Source organism: Electrona antarctica, assembly GCF_951216825.1.
Source record: "Electrona antarctica genome assembly, chromosome: 18".
NCBI classification, from domain to species: domain Eukaryota; kingdom Metazoa; phylum Chordata; class Actinopteri; order Myctophiformes; family Myctophidae; genus Electrona; species Electrona antarctica.
In genome coordinates, this window is record NC_136799.1 from 35,329,218 (window position 1) to 35,344,335 (window position 15,118).

General features: G+C 45.4%; 1 protein-coding gene across 1 annotated transcript in view; it reads left to right on the forward strand.

The window, feature by feature from the left end:
- The window catches only part of btbd7 (BTB (POZ) domain containing 7), a 32,514-nt gene extending 17,434 nt beyond the window's left edge, over window positions 1-15,080 (forward strand). Inside the window, 9 exon segments of the mRNA XM_079528733.1 lie at window positions 7,197-7,405; window positions 8,356-8,431; window positions 8,873-9,033; window positions 9,468-9,611; window positions 9,878-10,067; window positions 11,140-11,318; window positions 11,528-11,713; window positions 11,715-11,933; window positions 12,110-15,080. Of these exon segments, the coding sequence (XP_079384859.1) occupies window positions 7,197-7,405; window positions 8,356-8,431; window positions 8,873-9,033; window positions 9,468-9,611; window positions 9,878-10,067; window positions 11,140-11,318; window positions 11,528-11,713; window positions 11,715-11,933; window positions 12,110-12,886 (2,141 nt within the window). The 3' untranslated portion in view covers window positions 12,887-15,080.
- Window positions 15,081-15,118: the final 38 nt, after the last annotated feature.

Below are 15,118 nucleotides of genomic sequence, written 5' to 3' on the forward strand. Positions count from 1 at the left end.
TATTTTTCAATAGCTAAAGCATAACATAATGCTAACACCAAAAGGTGTTCCCGCCCAAAATGGGTTAATGTGGGCGTGGCCACAAGGTGGGAGTGGTCAGGCAGTGACATCAGGATGATGGCTCCAAATTATGTAACCAAATGGACCTCTGTGTTTAACTACAATATGGACGTGTTATTTGTAATGTTGGAAATTACAGCTCTCTGGATACGGACCATAATTGGAAAAGTAATTATTTTAAGTAATAATAATGGATTTTATTTATAATGCACTTTATAATGCAAATTTATAATGCACCACAGAATCTCAAAGTGCTATTTTAAGTGCAATTGCTATTAGGCTACAGATATCTAATCATCCATGCACAACATTGTGCTTCTCATCATTTAATATTCACATTTAGATGTAAATGTGATTTATTTCAATTAATGTATTTGTTTTTTATTGACCGGAATAAAAGCATGTGTATATTTGTAGGCTACATTTTGACAGATGTGGTGACAGAATTAGGCCATCTGTCATTGTTGGAGATAATTTTGTGCACCTGGCATTTATGACATTTGACATTTCTGATGGTTCTACTCGGATCTCGGTAACAATTTCTGGGTCCCTCCCAGTTCGTCATTAAATATTATTCATTAATATGAATGAATTATTATTAAAAATAAATCTTGGAACCAATCAGGTCTTGCAACAAATTTCACGGACCCATTAAGGTTAGGTAGGCTACTAATAACTGCACGTCACCATTTACAAGCCTTTTTAGTTTCCCTACACGAATACGTTTAACACAGACCCAGTGTTTTGTATTCGTGTCGCGGATGTCTTGAGTGGCGAAGACCTGGTTACCACACTGCTCCGGGCAGGGCACCCCTCGCGCCTCCGCCTCCCAGTTCTTCTGCGTGTGTGTAGTGTCAACAAACACACGCAGAGATGACTGATCAGAATCACACACACACACACACTCACGTGTACGCGACAGTTTTGGTATGGAATGAACATAATATAATAATTAGGCCTGCCGCCTGCATCACTTTGCCTAAAACACTGAATTATGAAAAGGAAAGGACTGCAATGGGAAAAAGCCTGCCGCTGGCTCCCATTTGTTGAAGAGAGATCTATACATTTTTAAATTATATTGTTATAATGCTTAAATTATCGCTTTGGCTAAAACGCTGAATCCCGTGGATAAAGTAGACTATGTACATATAACTACAGCATTCATAACTACAGACATTAATATACCCTACTACCGCATAGGATTGTACAATTATATAGCCTACATTTCACAAAAAATTGTAAATGGGTCAATACAAAAAGTGCTACGAGGATAAAACCAGAAAAAGCACTAAGACTTGTTTACATCAGGTATAAAGTAAAAGAAAAACGTGACAACCGTATGGGAAAAGGGGCAGAAGAAATGAGAGGCGGATGCACGGGGGGTGCACTGCAGTGCAGTGCAGTGCGCAGTGCAGTGTGGTAACTAGCTCTGGTCCATAGCTCTAATGCCTTAATTAGAGCGGCGGAAGTTCCAGACCCACAGGAACACACCCAGGGTGCCGGCCCGATTCCGGCGAGCCACCCTGCGTCCGAAACGGTTGAGAAATGACAGAGTTACCGTGTGGGAGAATAATAGAGACAATACACCATAAATGAATACTGAAACCAGATATAATCATTAAAGAAGGTGTATGCATGTACTATGTGTACTATATGTAAACTCTTCAGTTCCATTTTCCAGACATTCAGTTGCAAGAAATATTTATTTATTTTTAATAATTTGGGGACCCCCCAAAATAATGTGGGGACCCCCTGAGGGGTCGCGACCCACGGGTTGAGAACCCCTGCAGTAGAGGGTACAGTAGAGGGACCGCCGTCGGTAACTCTGTCATTTCTCAACCGTTTCGGACGTGGGGCGGCTCGCCGGAATCGGGCCGGCACCCTGTGGGTCAGTACAGTACAGCACAGTAGAGGGACCCCCACACGGTAACTCTGTCATTTCTCGACCGTTTCAGACGCGGGGCGGCTCGCCGGAATCGGGCCGGCACCCTGGGTGCGTTCCTGTGGGTCAGTACAGTGACAGTACAGTACAGTAGAGGGTACAGTAGAGGGACCCCTACACGGTAACTGTCATTTCTCAACCGTTTCGGACGCGGGCGGCTCGCCTGGGTGATTTTTCTCTTGGTAATATCGGTAGAGGACACAGTGGAGTAACTAAAAGTATTTTTCTTCCGGTGGAAAAACAAGTGCATCCACTAAGGAAAGTAGGCTTTCTAATTACACAAACCGCCTTTGTATTGGTGAGTAGGTAAAACGTTCTTTTTATATTTTCGCTACAGAGGAGAGGCTAGTCTGCATTTCATGCGAGGGCAGGAAGCAAAGAGTGGCATAGCCTTGATGCAACGGCAGCAAAGGGCATTGGGGCTATGGACCAGAGATATTATATGTGGTAACCAGGTCTTGGGTGTCGACTTCATGGGGAGGAGGGTACCTCGACAACTTTACATGCACCACAATGGGGACCGGTTCACCGGACTGAATGGGGGGGGGGGGGGGGGGTATTGGGGGTGCCCCTGTATTAGATATAACGCTGCTTCTAACCTCGGCTCATAATAAAAGTGCTGCGTTTTAAAAAGACTCGGTGGTGCTGTAAATGCTAATGGGGTAATCGGGAGCATTCATGTGCCACTGGTCCCCTTTGAGTGTGTGAGAACTACTAGATGTGTGTCTGACGCAAAGGTGGAGTGAGTGAAAGAGGGTATGAGGGAGAGGAAAAGGAAAGGGAGGAGCAGATGTATGGAATGCAATGAATCTCCTCTTCCAGTTGGTTAATAGGAGATTAAAAAGACGAAAAAATGGGACAACACAGGGGCCATGCATTTAAAACACAGCAGGGGTCCACTTTGCATTCACATATGTGACTATTATTGAAAATAAAAAGGAGCAATTCAATTCAAAGGAGCTTTATTGGCATGAGAAAACACATGTTTCATTGTTTAGTGTTTACATTGCCAAAACTGTTGAAAATGGGGAAAGTATATACAGTTGGAGGGGGTACAGCATTTTGTAAACGGCAAGTGGGGGCGACTGTGGCTCAAGAGGTAGAGCAGGTCGTCCAATGATCCATGGGTCGGCGGTTCGAATCCCGGCTCCTCCTGTCTACATGTCGAAGTGTCCTTGGGCAAGACACTGAACCCCAAATTGCTCCCGATGTGCTGGTTGGTACCTTGCATGGCTTCCGCTGCAATCGGTGTATGAATGTGTGTGTGTGAATGGGTGAATGTAATGCACAATCTATGTAAAGCGCCTTGGATAAAGGCGCTATATAAATGCACCATTTACCAAGTTTACACTCAAACGTGTGAGTTGGGGTTGATTGGTTGTATTGGAAGTTTTGAATTCAAGTGGGAACTAAGGCTTTCTAGAGTCATCACTAGAGCCCAGCATCTAATTTCCCAGAGTGCCTGTTCAAAGTGATTTGCAGAAAAGGCAGCTCAGATCTCCTGCTTGAAGATAAGGGTCCCTTAGGACCGTGGCTACTGGCATCTCACACCCAGTTAAGAGTTGACAGGGCCTGGAGAGTGGAGAGTGGATAGTGGGCACACCTGTGTTCAGGGCCTGGAGAGTGGAGAGTGGGCACACCTGTGTTTGTAATATTGACTGAACTTCATGCTCAGGTGGACTTTGTTTCCATACATGGGCAATTACCTTTTTTCAAGTTCTTGATCATAAAAGGCTGGAAAACAAGAGGGAATTGTAAAGCCTTTCCTCTTTTTGAAGTGAGAATAGCCAGCACTTATTAAGTAGTAGAAGAAGAGCCTAGGGATATTTCGTGCTAATTCGTCTAAAAGCATTTTGCACAGATATAGCCCAGGGCATGCTCTAACGATTTAGCTAGGGCGCCCCAGCCAGCGACTTTTGGGGTCGCCACAGCGGCCAAATCCATATGGCCACCATTAACAGCCAAATAAGGCAAAAAATGCCGAGTGCCGAGAGTTTTTCCAGTTTTTCATGTGTTTAAGGGGACAGTACTTCATTAGACCCCTTGGTGTGGTTATTATGTGCCATGATGTCTTCCCTTTGTATTTAGGGTTTCTTCTGTGCCGAAACCTTGACAGTTAAACGTGCCAATGAAAAAAAACAGTGATATGGTGACTGCACGCCCTGTGTGGGTGTTTTTGAAGTCAGTGGGGCGAACGGTTCTCGAGTTATGTGGATTACAGACGTATACACACACACGTACATACAGAGACATGATGATTATAGAGATGTTAATGGTGGCCATGTGGATTTGGCCGCTGGGGTGACCCCAAAGGTCGCCGGCTCGGGCTATATCTGTGCAAAATTTGGCGCTTTTCGACGAATTAGCGCAAAATCTCCCAAAGCTCCTCCACTAAAGTGCATGATAGTCTAATAGGGGATTTACACTGAGACGGACTGAGTCCGTTTGATTCAATTCAAACCGTTCCAGATTACGGTTGCCTGGTCCCCGCTGGCCATGATTCACATTGGCCGAGATTCAACAGCGCACCCGGGTACACTTCATTCAACTTATGTGTCTCAGAGGGGCGCTGTGGACTATGGGGCTTTGAGAGACAGAAAATGTCATGTCACAGAAAAAGAGTCACTTTCAAGTTTAGAGCAAATAAAAAGTGCGCTTATGGTCTTAAACAGCGCAATGTAACGTTGTCTCATCTGTATGACGGTAACGTCACTTACTAAGCCTTGGTATGTTTGTCCTAGTATTCTAGGACCTGGCTAAGATATGTATGCACTTCATTTAGCAGAGAATATCTCAACTATTCTTGGCTAATACGACCCCCGTGAACAACTGTGAGAAATTCTCTACCCGGGGCAAAATACCTGGCAATGACCACAGCCTTTTTAAAATAACCGCCACTTAAAACATGCCTCTATCTTCTAAACCGGTGGAGCTACAGATGTTCTGAGATGCTCAAAATGTTCAGAATACTCATGTTTGAATACTCAATAGACCATATGCACACAGTGGTCATCTTTCCATAAGTTAATGGCAGGGTGGAAACCAGCCACAATTTGCCATTGACCGCCCATACATCAGAACAGACAAAGTCCTGTCTAATTGTATTAAATTACGGCAAACTCACTAACATTGCAGCTGTACGAAAAGCTTTAATTATCCTCTTTCTATCTGCAAAGTGTTTGTTTCATAAAAATCCACGGTAGACATGTTATGAGTTACTTTATGTCAAGAAATTCCTTGCAGGTGATTTCTTTCTAAGTGTTGGAGTTTGGAAGCGCTCGTTGGATAATCACTCAACGGCCCTGCGTACCACCTGCTTTGATTTGGCACATAATGCAGGAGGCAGCAGGATGTTGCTTTGCTGAAAGAGAGCGCTTCCAAACTCCAACACTTAGGAAAAAAATCACCTGCAAGGAATTTCTACGGTGCATTTTTATGAAACAAACACTTTGCAGATAGAAAGAGGATCATTCAAGCTTTTCGTACAGCTGCAATGTTGGTGAGTTTGACGTAATTTAATACAATTAGACAGGAATTTGTCTGCTTGCATGTATGGGCGGTCAATGGCAAATTGTGGCTAGTTTCCACACTGCCATTAACTTGTGGAAAGATGACCGCCGTGTGCATATGGTCTATTGAGTATTCAAACATGAGCATTCTGAACATTTTGAGCACCTCAGGAAATCTGTCGCACAAACAGTTTAGAAGATAGAGCCATGTTTGAAGTAGCGGCCATTTAAAAAAAGGGTGTGGTAATTTCCGGGTATTTCGCCCCGGATAGAGACTTTCTCACAGTTCCTAAGTTGTTCGCAGCAGTCATATTAGCCAAGAACAGTTGAGATATTCTCTGCTAAATTAAGTGGCAAGTGCATACATATCTTAGCCAGGTGCTGGAGTATAGCTGGATCGCATGTGGGTTTTCTTTTTTTTTCTTTTTTCTAAGGCTCATGCTACTCAAACACTAGTGGATTATCAATCATTCTTTGTCAACATTCAAGTAGAACTACCAGAAGTACAACCCAGGTAAAATAATGTGTCATTATAAAAATATATAAATTATGATTATAGTCCACTTCCTCCTTTTAGTACGGCTGACTTTCACATTGCAGCAATCCGTATCCGAGACTTGATTGATTGCGATCCCGGGTACGGTTGGGCGATCCGCTCCCGGGAACGGTACGCATCGTTCACAGTTCACACTACCAAAACATCTGCCAAGTGGTCCCGAGTGCGCACCTGGGACCATAGTGTGAATCCCCCCTGAGTGTGATTCTGTCCAAATAGTTTGATGTCATCACTTTGCGTAGAGAGAAGCAGGTACATAATTCATAAGCCTCCAGTGCCTTTTTTTTTTTTTTTTAAGGATTTTGGAGTTTTGCAGACGTATATTTTCAATGTGTGTACACACATCACATGCACGTTTTGAGCAGGGGGGGCATTTCCTCTCGCTGCTGTGTTTATTTAGTGTGGTGGAGGGGAGGTAGCTTAAGACTGAAACACATGAAGGTATCAAAGGCATTTCTGTGGGCTGCTGTGTTACAGAGTTAAACCACTGCCTGCTGTTCTGGTATGTGCTCTGATTTAAAAAAAAAAAGGCCAAAAGCAGAGTGTGGAGGCTAATGGAGTCAAAACTACCGGAGGTAGTTGGTAGTTTTGAATAACTGTTGCTATATGATGGCTACTTTTGAGTTTGTTGAATCACTTTGCTGTATCTATTTTAGAATTATAAATGCCATTGCAAATGGCATTGCAAGACTAAACAATGAACATCAATGAGGAGGTTTAGGTGAAAAAAGAACAGAAACAAATAATTAAGTAATTAATTTAAATAAAAATGTTGCTAAAAAGCATCGCTGGAGTTTACAGGGTTAACCCATTTTGGGCGGGAACCCCTTTTGGTGTTAAACATTATGTTATAATTTAGCTATTGAAAAATAGCAGATCTACAAGCTCATAGCGCGCCACCGAGTGGCGCGCTATGAGCTTGTAGGTCTGCTATTTTTGAAAAATCGTGAAAATATTTATTTCAGAAAACTGAATTTCAGAGGATTTAGAAGATTTTTTTAAAATTTTGAGGTCAGGCCTAAATGGGTTTAAGGCAGCAGTGGCATGTGTATTCTGGGGAAGTCTGAAATATACTGTATGAGTAAACAGTGTTGTTCGATTGTTTGACTGACCGCTTCCCTCCGCCCAGGCTGTGAGGACATTATCGTGGAGAGCCTGTCCATCGACTCTCTTGTACCCATCCTAAAGTGGAGCTCCCAGCCCTATGGCTCAAAGTGGGTCCACCGGCAGGCCACGCATTTCCTATGTGAAGAGTTCAGCCAGGTGGTCTCCTCCGATGTTCTCTATGAGCTTAGCAAGGAGCACCTGCAGAGCGCCATCCAGTCGGACTACCTACAGGTATGACTGTCTACTAAACCCAACCCACGTCACCTTTTTTGTGTCTTTGAATGTTGCTGGAGAAAATAATAAGCCAAAATCATCTCCTCCTGTTTTCACTCGCCTTTGCTTTTCCTTTAGCCTGTGTTATGTCTTACGGCCAAGCTACACCAGGCTTTTCGCGCACAAAACGTGCGCGTTTACCCTAAACGTGTGCGTTGAATTTAGGTCCAGTCCTATTTTAAAAAACGCACGGGCGGGTCGCGCGTTTAGGGTAAACACGCGAGAAAAGCCTGGTGTAGCTTGGCCGTTATTCGGAAGTCTGATTTCTAATTGGGGAATATACAAACATGGAGACAAAATATTTGAATTGTGTTATCAAGCTAGTTTAAAAAAAACACGCCAATCTACAGTGGGCTAAACCATTTACGTCCCATTGCCCAGCTGTAGTTGTGTGTGAACTTTTCAGCTCTGTGTTCTCGTGCAAGTCTGCAGGAGCCCAGTTAGTTTGATGTGATGACTTTGTGAAAATGCGAAGCACATGCAGTAGCTGCATAAGAAGCAGTCACATACACAGACATAGCCACTTGGAGTCTCCAGTTGTGAGAACATTTCCCTGAGGGAGATTGCCTTCAAACCAAGAGCCTAATGGAAGCTGAGCTCTCATCTACTCCGTGGAGCTCCTCAGGCATCATACATGATGGTTGAGGTGAAGTGTCGAAGCGTAATACAACCAGACAAACAAAACACCCCAATCGGGCTTTGGTGCTACTGTGGACTGACCTGTCCTGAACTAACCTCATCCTTTCTCTCGCCCCTATTGTCATTCAACCACTTCTACTTTTGTACCTCATCACAATATCTAACCTTGTCCTAATAAATTATTGCTCCCTTTCCTGTCCCTCTCTTCCTCCTCCCCTCTATCTCACATCTCTCTCTTTTTTATCGCTCTACCTTGGTCTCATTCACAGGCGAGTGAGCAGGACATTCTGAAGTACGTTGTTAAGTGGGGCGAGCAGCAGCTTATTAAGAGGATGGCAGACAGGGGTAAGATAATACACACTATAATTACCCTCTGAGCAGCACCCCTAATGGCTCTGAGAAAATTACCCACTTACCAGAGCCTCCAAAATACACTTACAAGCACTATAAAAGGAGCCTAACTTTACCCCGAAAATGAAGACACTAAGAAGCACATTGATGGTGTCTGCATCTTTATGTGCTGTGTACACCATTAGCAACCTTTTTGGTGTATGTTTTTAAGAGGTGTGTTGCAGACAGTGTTAAAGCTAAACAATTACACCTAGAACACTTGTCCTTCATAGTTCCTTGAACTTGAAAGGACAGTGAGAAAAGCACTGGCCCTAGGTGGTGGTACAACGAAGGGTCAATTTAACAGATTGAAAAAAAAAGGCTAGTCGTGGTTAAGTGCGCTGTACGAGAAACCGCTGGTGCTCATGGATGTTGTCGCCACCTTTGTTCACCCAGAGCCCAACCTGCTGAGCGGCACTGCCCACAGTGTGAACAAACGGGGGGTGAAGAGGAGAGACCTGGATGTGGAGGAACTGAAGGAGATCCTTTCTCCCCTGCTTCCCTTTATCAGGACTGAGCACATATTACCTGCCAACAGTGATGTCCTCTCGGATGCGGTTAGTAGTTCTGACTGCCTTTACTTGTGCTGCATTCAAGATACCGGAACCGTAAAAAGAAAAGTTGTGAAACGGACTTGTGAAAAACGAATGGAACCGGTCATCCGACTCTGAATTTTACATCATAAAATCGCACATGATTTCAGAGCTACGGTGTCCCTGACCTAAGCATGTCATCTTCAGTGGGTAGAATTGAATATAATGAAAGTGTTTGTTTACCTATTTCAACACATACTGTGCTTGTATAATTTCCTGTGGTTATCCATGTCCCCCCCCCCCCCCCCCCCCCCCCCCCGCTGAAAGCAATTTCTGGGTGTCATAAATGTTCCAAGTGGTCTTGAATGCTGCATTAGTGCCTGTATGTACATGTGTCATTGCCAGCATCCTTTTTTTGTTTTAAACTGAGCATTGACGTGTGTGCCTTCTGTCAACAGCTTAAGAGAGGTCTGATTAGCACCCCACCTTCAGACATGCTGCCCACAGCTGAGGGGGGCAAAGCCAACGCCTGGTTGAGGCAGAAGAACGCTGGCATCTACGTGCGCCCCCGTCTGTTCTCTCCCTACGTGGAAGAGGCTAAGGTATTAATCTGTCCCATATAGAACCTTGACAACCTTTTTAGTTCATGTTCATAGTTCAGAAGTGCCGGGATTGTTCAATAATAGTCGACTTCTCTCCTTGCCTGCCATATGCCAACCCACCAACATAAATATTCACGAGTTCATACTTTAACCGAGAAAAGACTCATTAGGTGCAGTGGAGCTAGCTTTCACACCCCATTTAGTGCTCTTGAATTCAGAGCTTCACCACTCCACATCAGTCATGGCATATCTCTCGCTGTCCCCAGTCTGTGCTGGATGAGATGATGGTGGAGCAGACAGACCTGGTGCGCCTGCGACTGGTGCGCATGTCTAATGTTCCTGACACCCTCTACATGGTCAACAATGCCGTGCCACAGTGCTGTCATATGATCAACCACCAGCAAATGGCCGGCAGCCAGTCCACAGCTCCCTCGGTGGTAGCCAATGAAATTCCAGGTAAGAGGATCACGTATCAAGTTGCAAATGACAAAGCCACTGTTGGCTTTTCTTATCTTGGTCACTACTGCAAACATGCTGCGTCATCTTCGCTAGCGATGGACTGCCAATAATGGAGCATCGTGGCAGTTCAGGCACACACGGGTGTCGAATTTGTCCCACTTTCCAATCAGATAGGGCCATAATCCTAATTGTTCAACTAGACGGGTACAGGCTTTAGTTTAGACATACTATTGGTCCGACTGTCGTTAGACCGACAACCTACCTCAAACCCTAACCTAACCGCAAGCACGGAGCAGCACATGTTCGACCGCATGGCCGGTCCGTTGGTGTGTCTAATCTGTGTGCATCCCCAGCTAGACATCCTTTTAAACAGACTGACACATTATGTTTTACACAATTATGTCAAACTTAATTGGCTACTTTAAATAAAATAATAATAAAAAAAACAGAACAACACTCACTGTTTGGCCACGTGCACACCAAAGCTTTTTGTCCCAGCTGAGAACTCAAGGTGCTCTGCTAAAAACGCTTCCAAACGCCCAGAGTTTAAACTATTTAAACTCTGGGCACCCAGAAGAAAACGTCGTTCAGCATGCTGCCATTTCTAAAAGATTACACATTTTTAATTAATTAAAAACATAAGCTGCACTCACAAACACATCTTGGTAGATAGGCACTGTTACATTCCCAGCATAGCTTGCCATCAGCAATCAGGGGTCAATCTCTCCACCAGTAGGAAGGTGATATAGGTCTTCACTATGCCAGTATATCATTCAATGTGTTTTTTTTATACTCTATCATGTTATTTGAATGTGTATCTTTTAAGTTCTGCCCCATGAGGGGTTCATACTGTATGTCTATTTTGGAGCCCACATAATTGCGTATCTTGAGGCGTATCTCAGAGACGTTGAGAGAGATGTTTATGCAGATTGTTCTGGAGCATCATGGGAGAGCTACTCTGCCGAATACAATGCAATATTATTGGTTTTATCTCTACAAAGGTGTCCTACTGACGGAATTGTGTGTGTATGTCTGTGCGTGTTTGTGTGTTTTTGTTTTTCTTCTTCAGTGCCACGGCTATCTATGGTGAAGGACATGATCCGGAGGCTTCAGGAGCTGAGACATACCGAACAGGTGCAGAGGTCCTACGCACTCAACTGTGGCGAGGGAGCCACCGTCAGTTATGAGCTCCAGCTGCGCGTGCTGCGGGAGTTTGGTCTCGCAGACGGAGCCACGGAGCTACTGCAGGTGGGCAGGGAGCTTAGATGTCCCCAGGGTAGAGGAGAGGACTAGGCCTAGGATAATAACAGGGCTGGTACCACAGCAAACGCAGACCTCATTCCCAGGGAGAATGTAGACTTTTTTTTCCAGTGTCACAAAATCTCTGTCCTAGCCTGGGAAATATAAGATCTAACAATGTAGTTAACCGTCTTTTTTTTTCTTTCTTTCTTCTTCAGAACCCGTACAAGTTCTTCCCAGATGAGCGTTTTGGAGACGAGAGCCCGATCCTGGCTCTGCGCCAGGTGGGTCGTTGTCGGGTAAACAGCAGCCCAGCCATGGACAGCATGTTCACAGAGCTGGAAGGGCTGCCGGGTTTTCATCCTCCTCTACCTCCTCCGCCTCCCCCCTACCACCCCCCCCACAAATCCCGGCCACGCCCAGCTGAAGGGGGCATGGCGACCCCGCGTGCCTATGCCCACGCCCACCCGCTCCTTCTCCTACCCCTGTAACCGCACCGTTATCCAACGCCATGCGGCCGTCAAGCATGGTGGCTCGGACTACTCCTCTGTGCCCAGGCCCCAGCCCCCAGACTGCACCATCCCCCAGGCTATGGGCCGAGCCTTGATGTCTGACCAGCAGGCGGTGAGTGAGAGAGAGTGTGCACGCACTAGCTGTGCAGTGTCCTTGTATTGCTTTCCTGTTTACTCGAGTGCAACTGCAGACATTTGCACTGGGATCATCATGTGCAGCCGAATTGTTAAGTTGAGTCATGAATTGTGTAGTTGAGTCATGAATTGTGTTTGTGTCTCCTGGTCCAGATGAGCATGGAGCCGGTGATGAGGGAGTTCATGCCTGACATTGCACTGGGTGTCTCAGTCATGACCTTGAGGGAGCAGCACATGGCAGAGATGGACCGGGAAGGTCCTCACAGCCCTATGGGCCCCTCGGGCCCACACCACCTGCCCCATGGCCCCTGCCCGTCCACACGTCTCAGTCACAACCTTGGTCCTGGACACGGCCACTCCTGTAAGAGACATGCTCCTGAACCCAAGCTGGAGGCCCAGGCTGAGTTCCCTGACCTATATGACTTCTCTTGTCGACCTGCGACCCCAACCTCCTCTCATCCCCTGCCGTCCTTTGCAGGACCAGACCTCTACAGCCACAGCTGTAAGGGCACCAGTTCTTTCCCATCCTCATACCTTTCGGAATCCCAGCCCCAGGGCCACGCCCCAGGACGCACTGCCCCAGATCCCTTGCGGCTGGATGTTCTGGGTCTAGCTTCTCAGAGGCAGGATGGGGCTCTCGCGAGCCCCTCCGGGGCCCAGCCCAGGATAGGACATATCCCAAGGGGCCGATCCAACGAGACAGACCTGACACATGGCCTCGGCCATTTGCGATCCCCCAGTGGAAACATGGATGGGTATGAGGAGAGGCACTCGGGCTCCAGAGAAGACCCAGAGGACATGGTTATTGTAGCCGGGGAATCATCAGGCTCAGGGCCCCTCCATCAGCCTCATAGTGTCAGTGAAGAGGCTGCCAGAGACCGCAGGTCACCAAACAAACCTGACTACCCTTACAAGAAATCTGCACTTTAACCCCAGTGGAGGACCGTGGGGTTGAGTTATGAAAAGGGAAAATGAGAAGATAGGATGGCAAGTGGATGGCAAAGTGTGTGTGTGTGTGTGTGTGTGTGTGTGTGTGTGTGTGTGTGTGTGTGTGTGTGTGTGTGTGTGTGTGTGTGTGTGTGTGTGTGTGTGTGTGTGTGTGTGTGTGTGTGTGTGTGTGTGTGTGTGTGTGTGTGTGTGTGTGTGTGTGTGTGTGTGTGTGTGTGTGTGTGTGTGTGTGTGTGTGTGTGTGTGTGTGTGTGTGTGTGTGTGTGTGTGTGAGAAAGTGAGAAAGTGAGAAAGTGAGGGAAAAGGGATGGTCGATAGTTGCTATTTATAGTCTGTCCCTTTGTCCTACCTCTGTCACACAGTGCTATCCATCAGAGAAAGTGTAGAAAGACTGAGAGCTGTAGGTCAACAATCAATGGATGCAATTGATTTCTTTATGCCCACCATAAGTTCTGCTGGTTTTCAATGGATGCAATTGATCTCTTTATGCCCACCATAAGTTCTGCTGGTTTAGAGAAAGACTTGAGTTGGATTGGGGTGGAAGGAAGATTGGTTTCCTGGCTGAGTTTCTTTGTAACGACAGAATGGTTAGATCTGTGCCATGCTAATTACAAGTAGAATAGGTTAAAAGCAATAGCTCAAAAATGGAACTGATATTTTTTAATCAAGACTAAAAAATATGGACTCCCTCTCTCCCCTGCATAGAATGGGGGAGGAGGGCTGGATATGAATCTCGATTTTTATCAAGTGAACAACAGCACACGGTCCGGGACAGAGATATCATTGTGATAAAATCATGTGCAAACATGTCAGGCTGTATTCCTTCCTCCCTTGATTTTCTACTTTCCATTCTTCTTCCTGTAGCATTCCTATAGCAACTCACCGGACTAGTTTCCCCCTTTCCAGGTCCAAGTTCTGGAGTGCCTGATGAGTAATGGGCTGAGGCTAGGTCACCCAAGGCGGAAAGTGGATCAGACAGGAAGTAGGTCGGCAATGCTGCCATTGTCCTTCTGGTTTATAATTGTGTCCAGTGCTAACTAGCACAGCCTCTGCAGAGGAGACTCTGGCTCGAATGCAAGAGGAGGTCTGAGGGGAGGGTTGTGGGCAGGTTGGTTACTGAGACAGTACAAATATGAAGCCTAATTGACACTTTGCTGTGTCTGTTGACGAAACACGAAAGTAACAGAAAGATGCAACGCATTGAGCGATACTTTATGAATTAGGGTTTAGGGTGCCATGGCAACTGACCATACAGTAGTCAAATGGGGCAGTGGGGGTTTGTTGGTCTTTTAGCCAAACTGGTGTGTGTGTGTGCGTGTGTGTGTGCGCGTGCGTGCGAGGACTGGTTTCTTATACACAGGTGTTTAAACAATCTCAGTACTGTACACTCCCATCCTTAGTCAGGTCTGTATGTACATATCAGCTCTAGGCTCTGAGATGATTAGGATTGACCACAGAGGTGGTCAACATGCTAGAACCCCATTCATTCGATAGCATCAAATGATCAAATATAAAGCCTTAATACACGTTTGGAATATTCAGTTTAAGTAACCTTTTATTATGAATCAAGTATGATGTCATCGTTACTACCCCTGTTAATCGCTTACGTGACTGTATTGTGCACCAGTGGCTTCACAGTTCTTCTGCAATGGAGTGGCATGACACTCACTTTACCACCTTATACCAAGTATAACTATAGCCTCCATTCTGCCACCTCCTGGAGGATCGTGGACCTGCACATTCAGAGTTTGGGAAACAGAAACATGCAAGTGCAAACATGAAAGCCCATTAACATCCATTCAGCTTTTCTTTGAATTATACAACTTATGACACACGAGCAACATTGCACTGTAGGGGCAACCCATCTCTTAGCTGAAGGGAAAAGATCAAATAGAAATTGAACAAAAGGATTCTTAGACTGAAGAACGGGTTGGCGATTCCTGTCTGAGCATTAGCCAGTCATATCTCCACCCCAGTCTATCGTGGACATTGTATATAACTGATTGAGTTCCATCCCATTTTAATGAATTGTTAATGATTTTTTTTTATTATCACACATGAGTGGTTGTTGAAGGTTTGTGTTTGTACTGTATTGGACAACACTGTGTACTTCTGTCTGTCATGAAATTTTACAAAGAATGTGTGGTATGAATCATAAAGATTGTCTCAGAATCTATTTTAATATCTGTCTTGTTCTTAAATATTATGCATTTA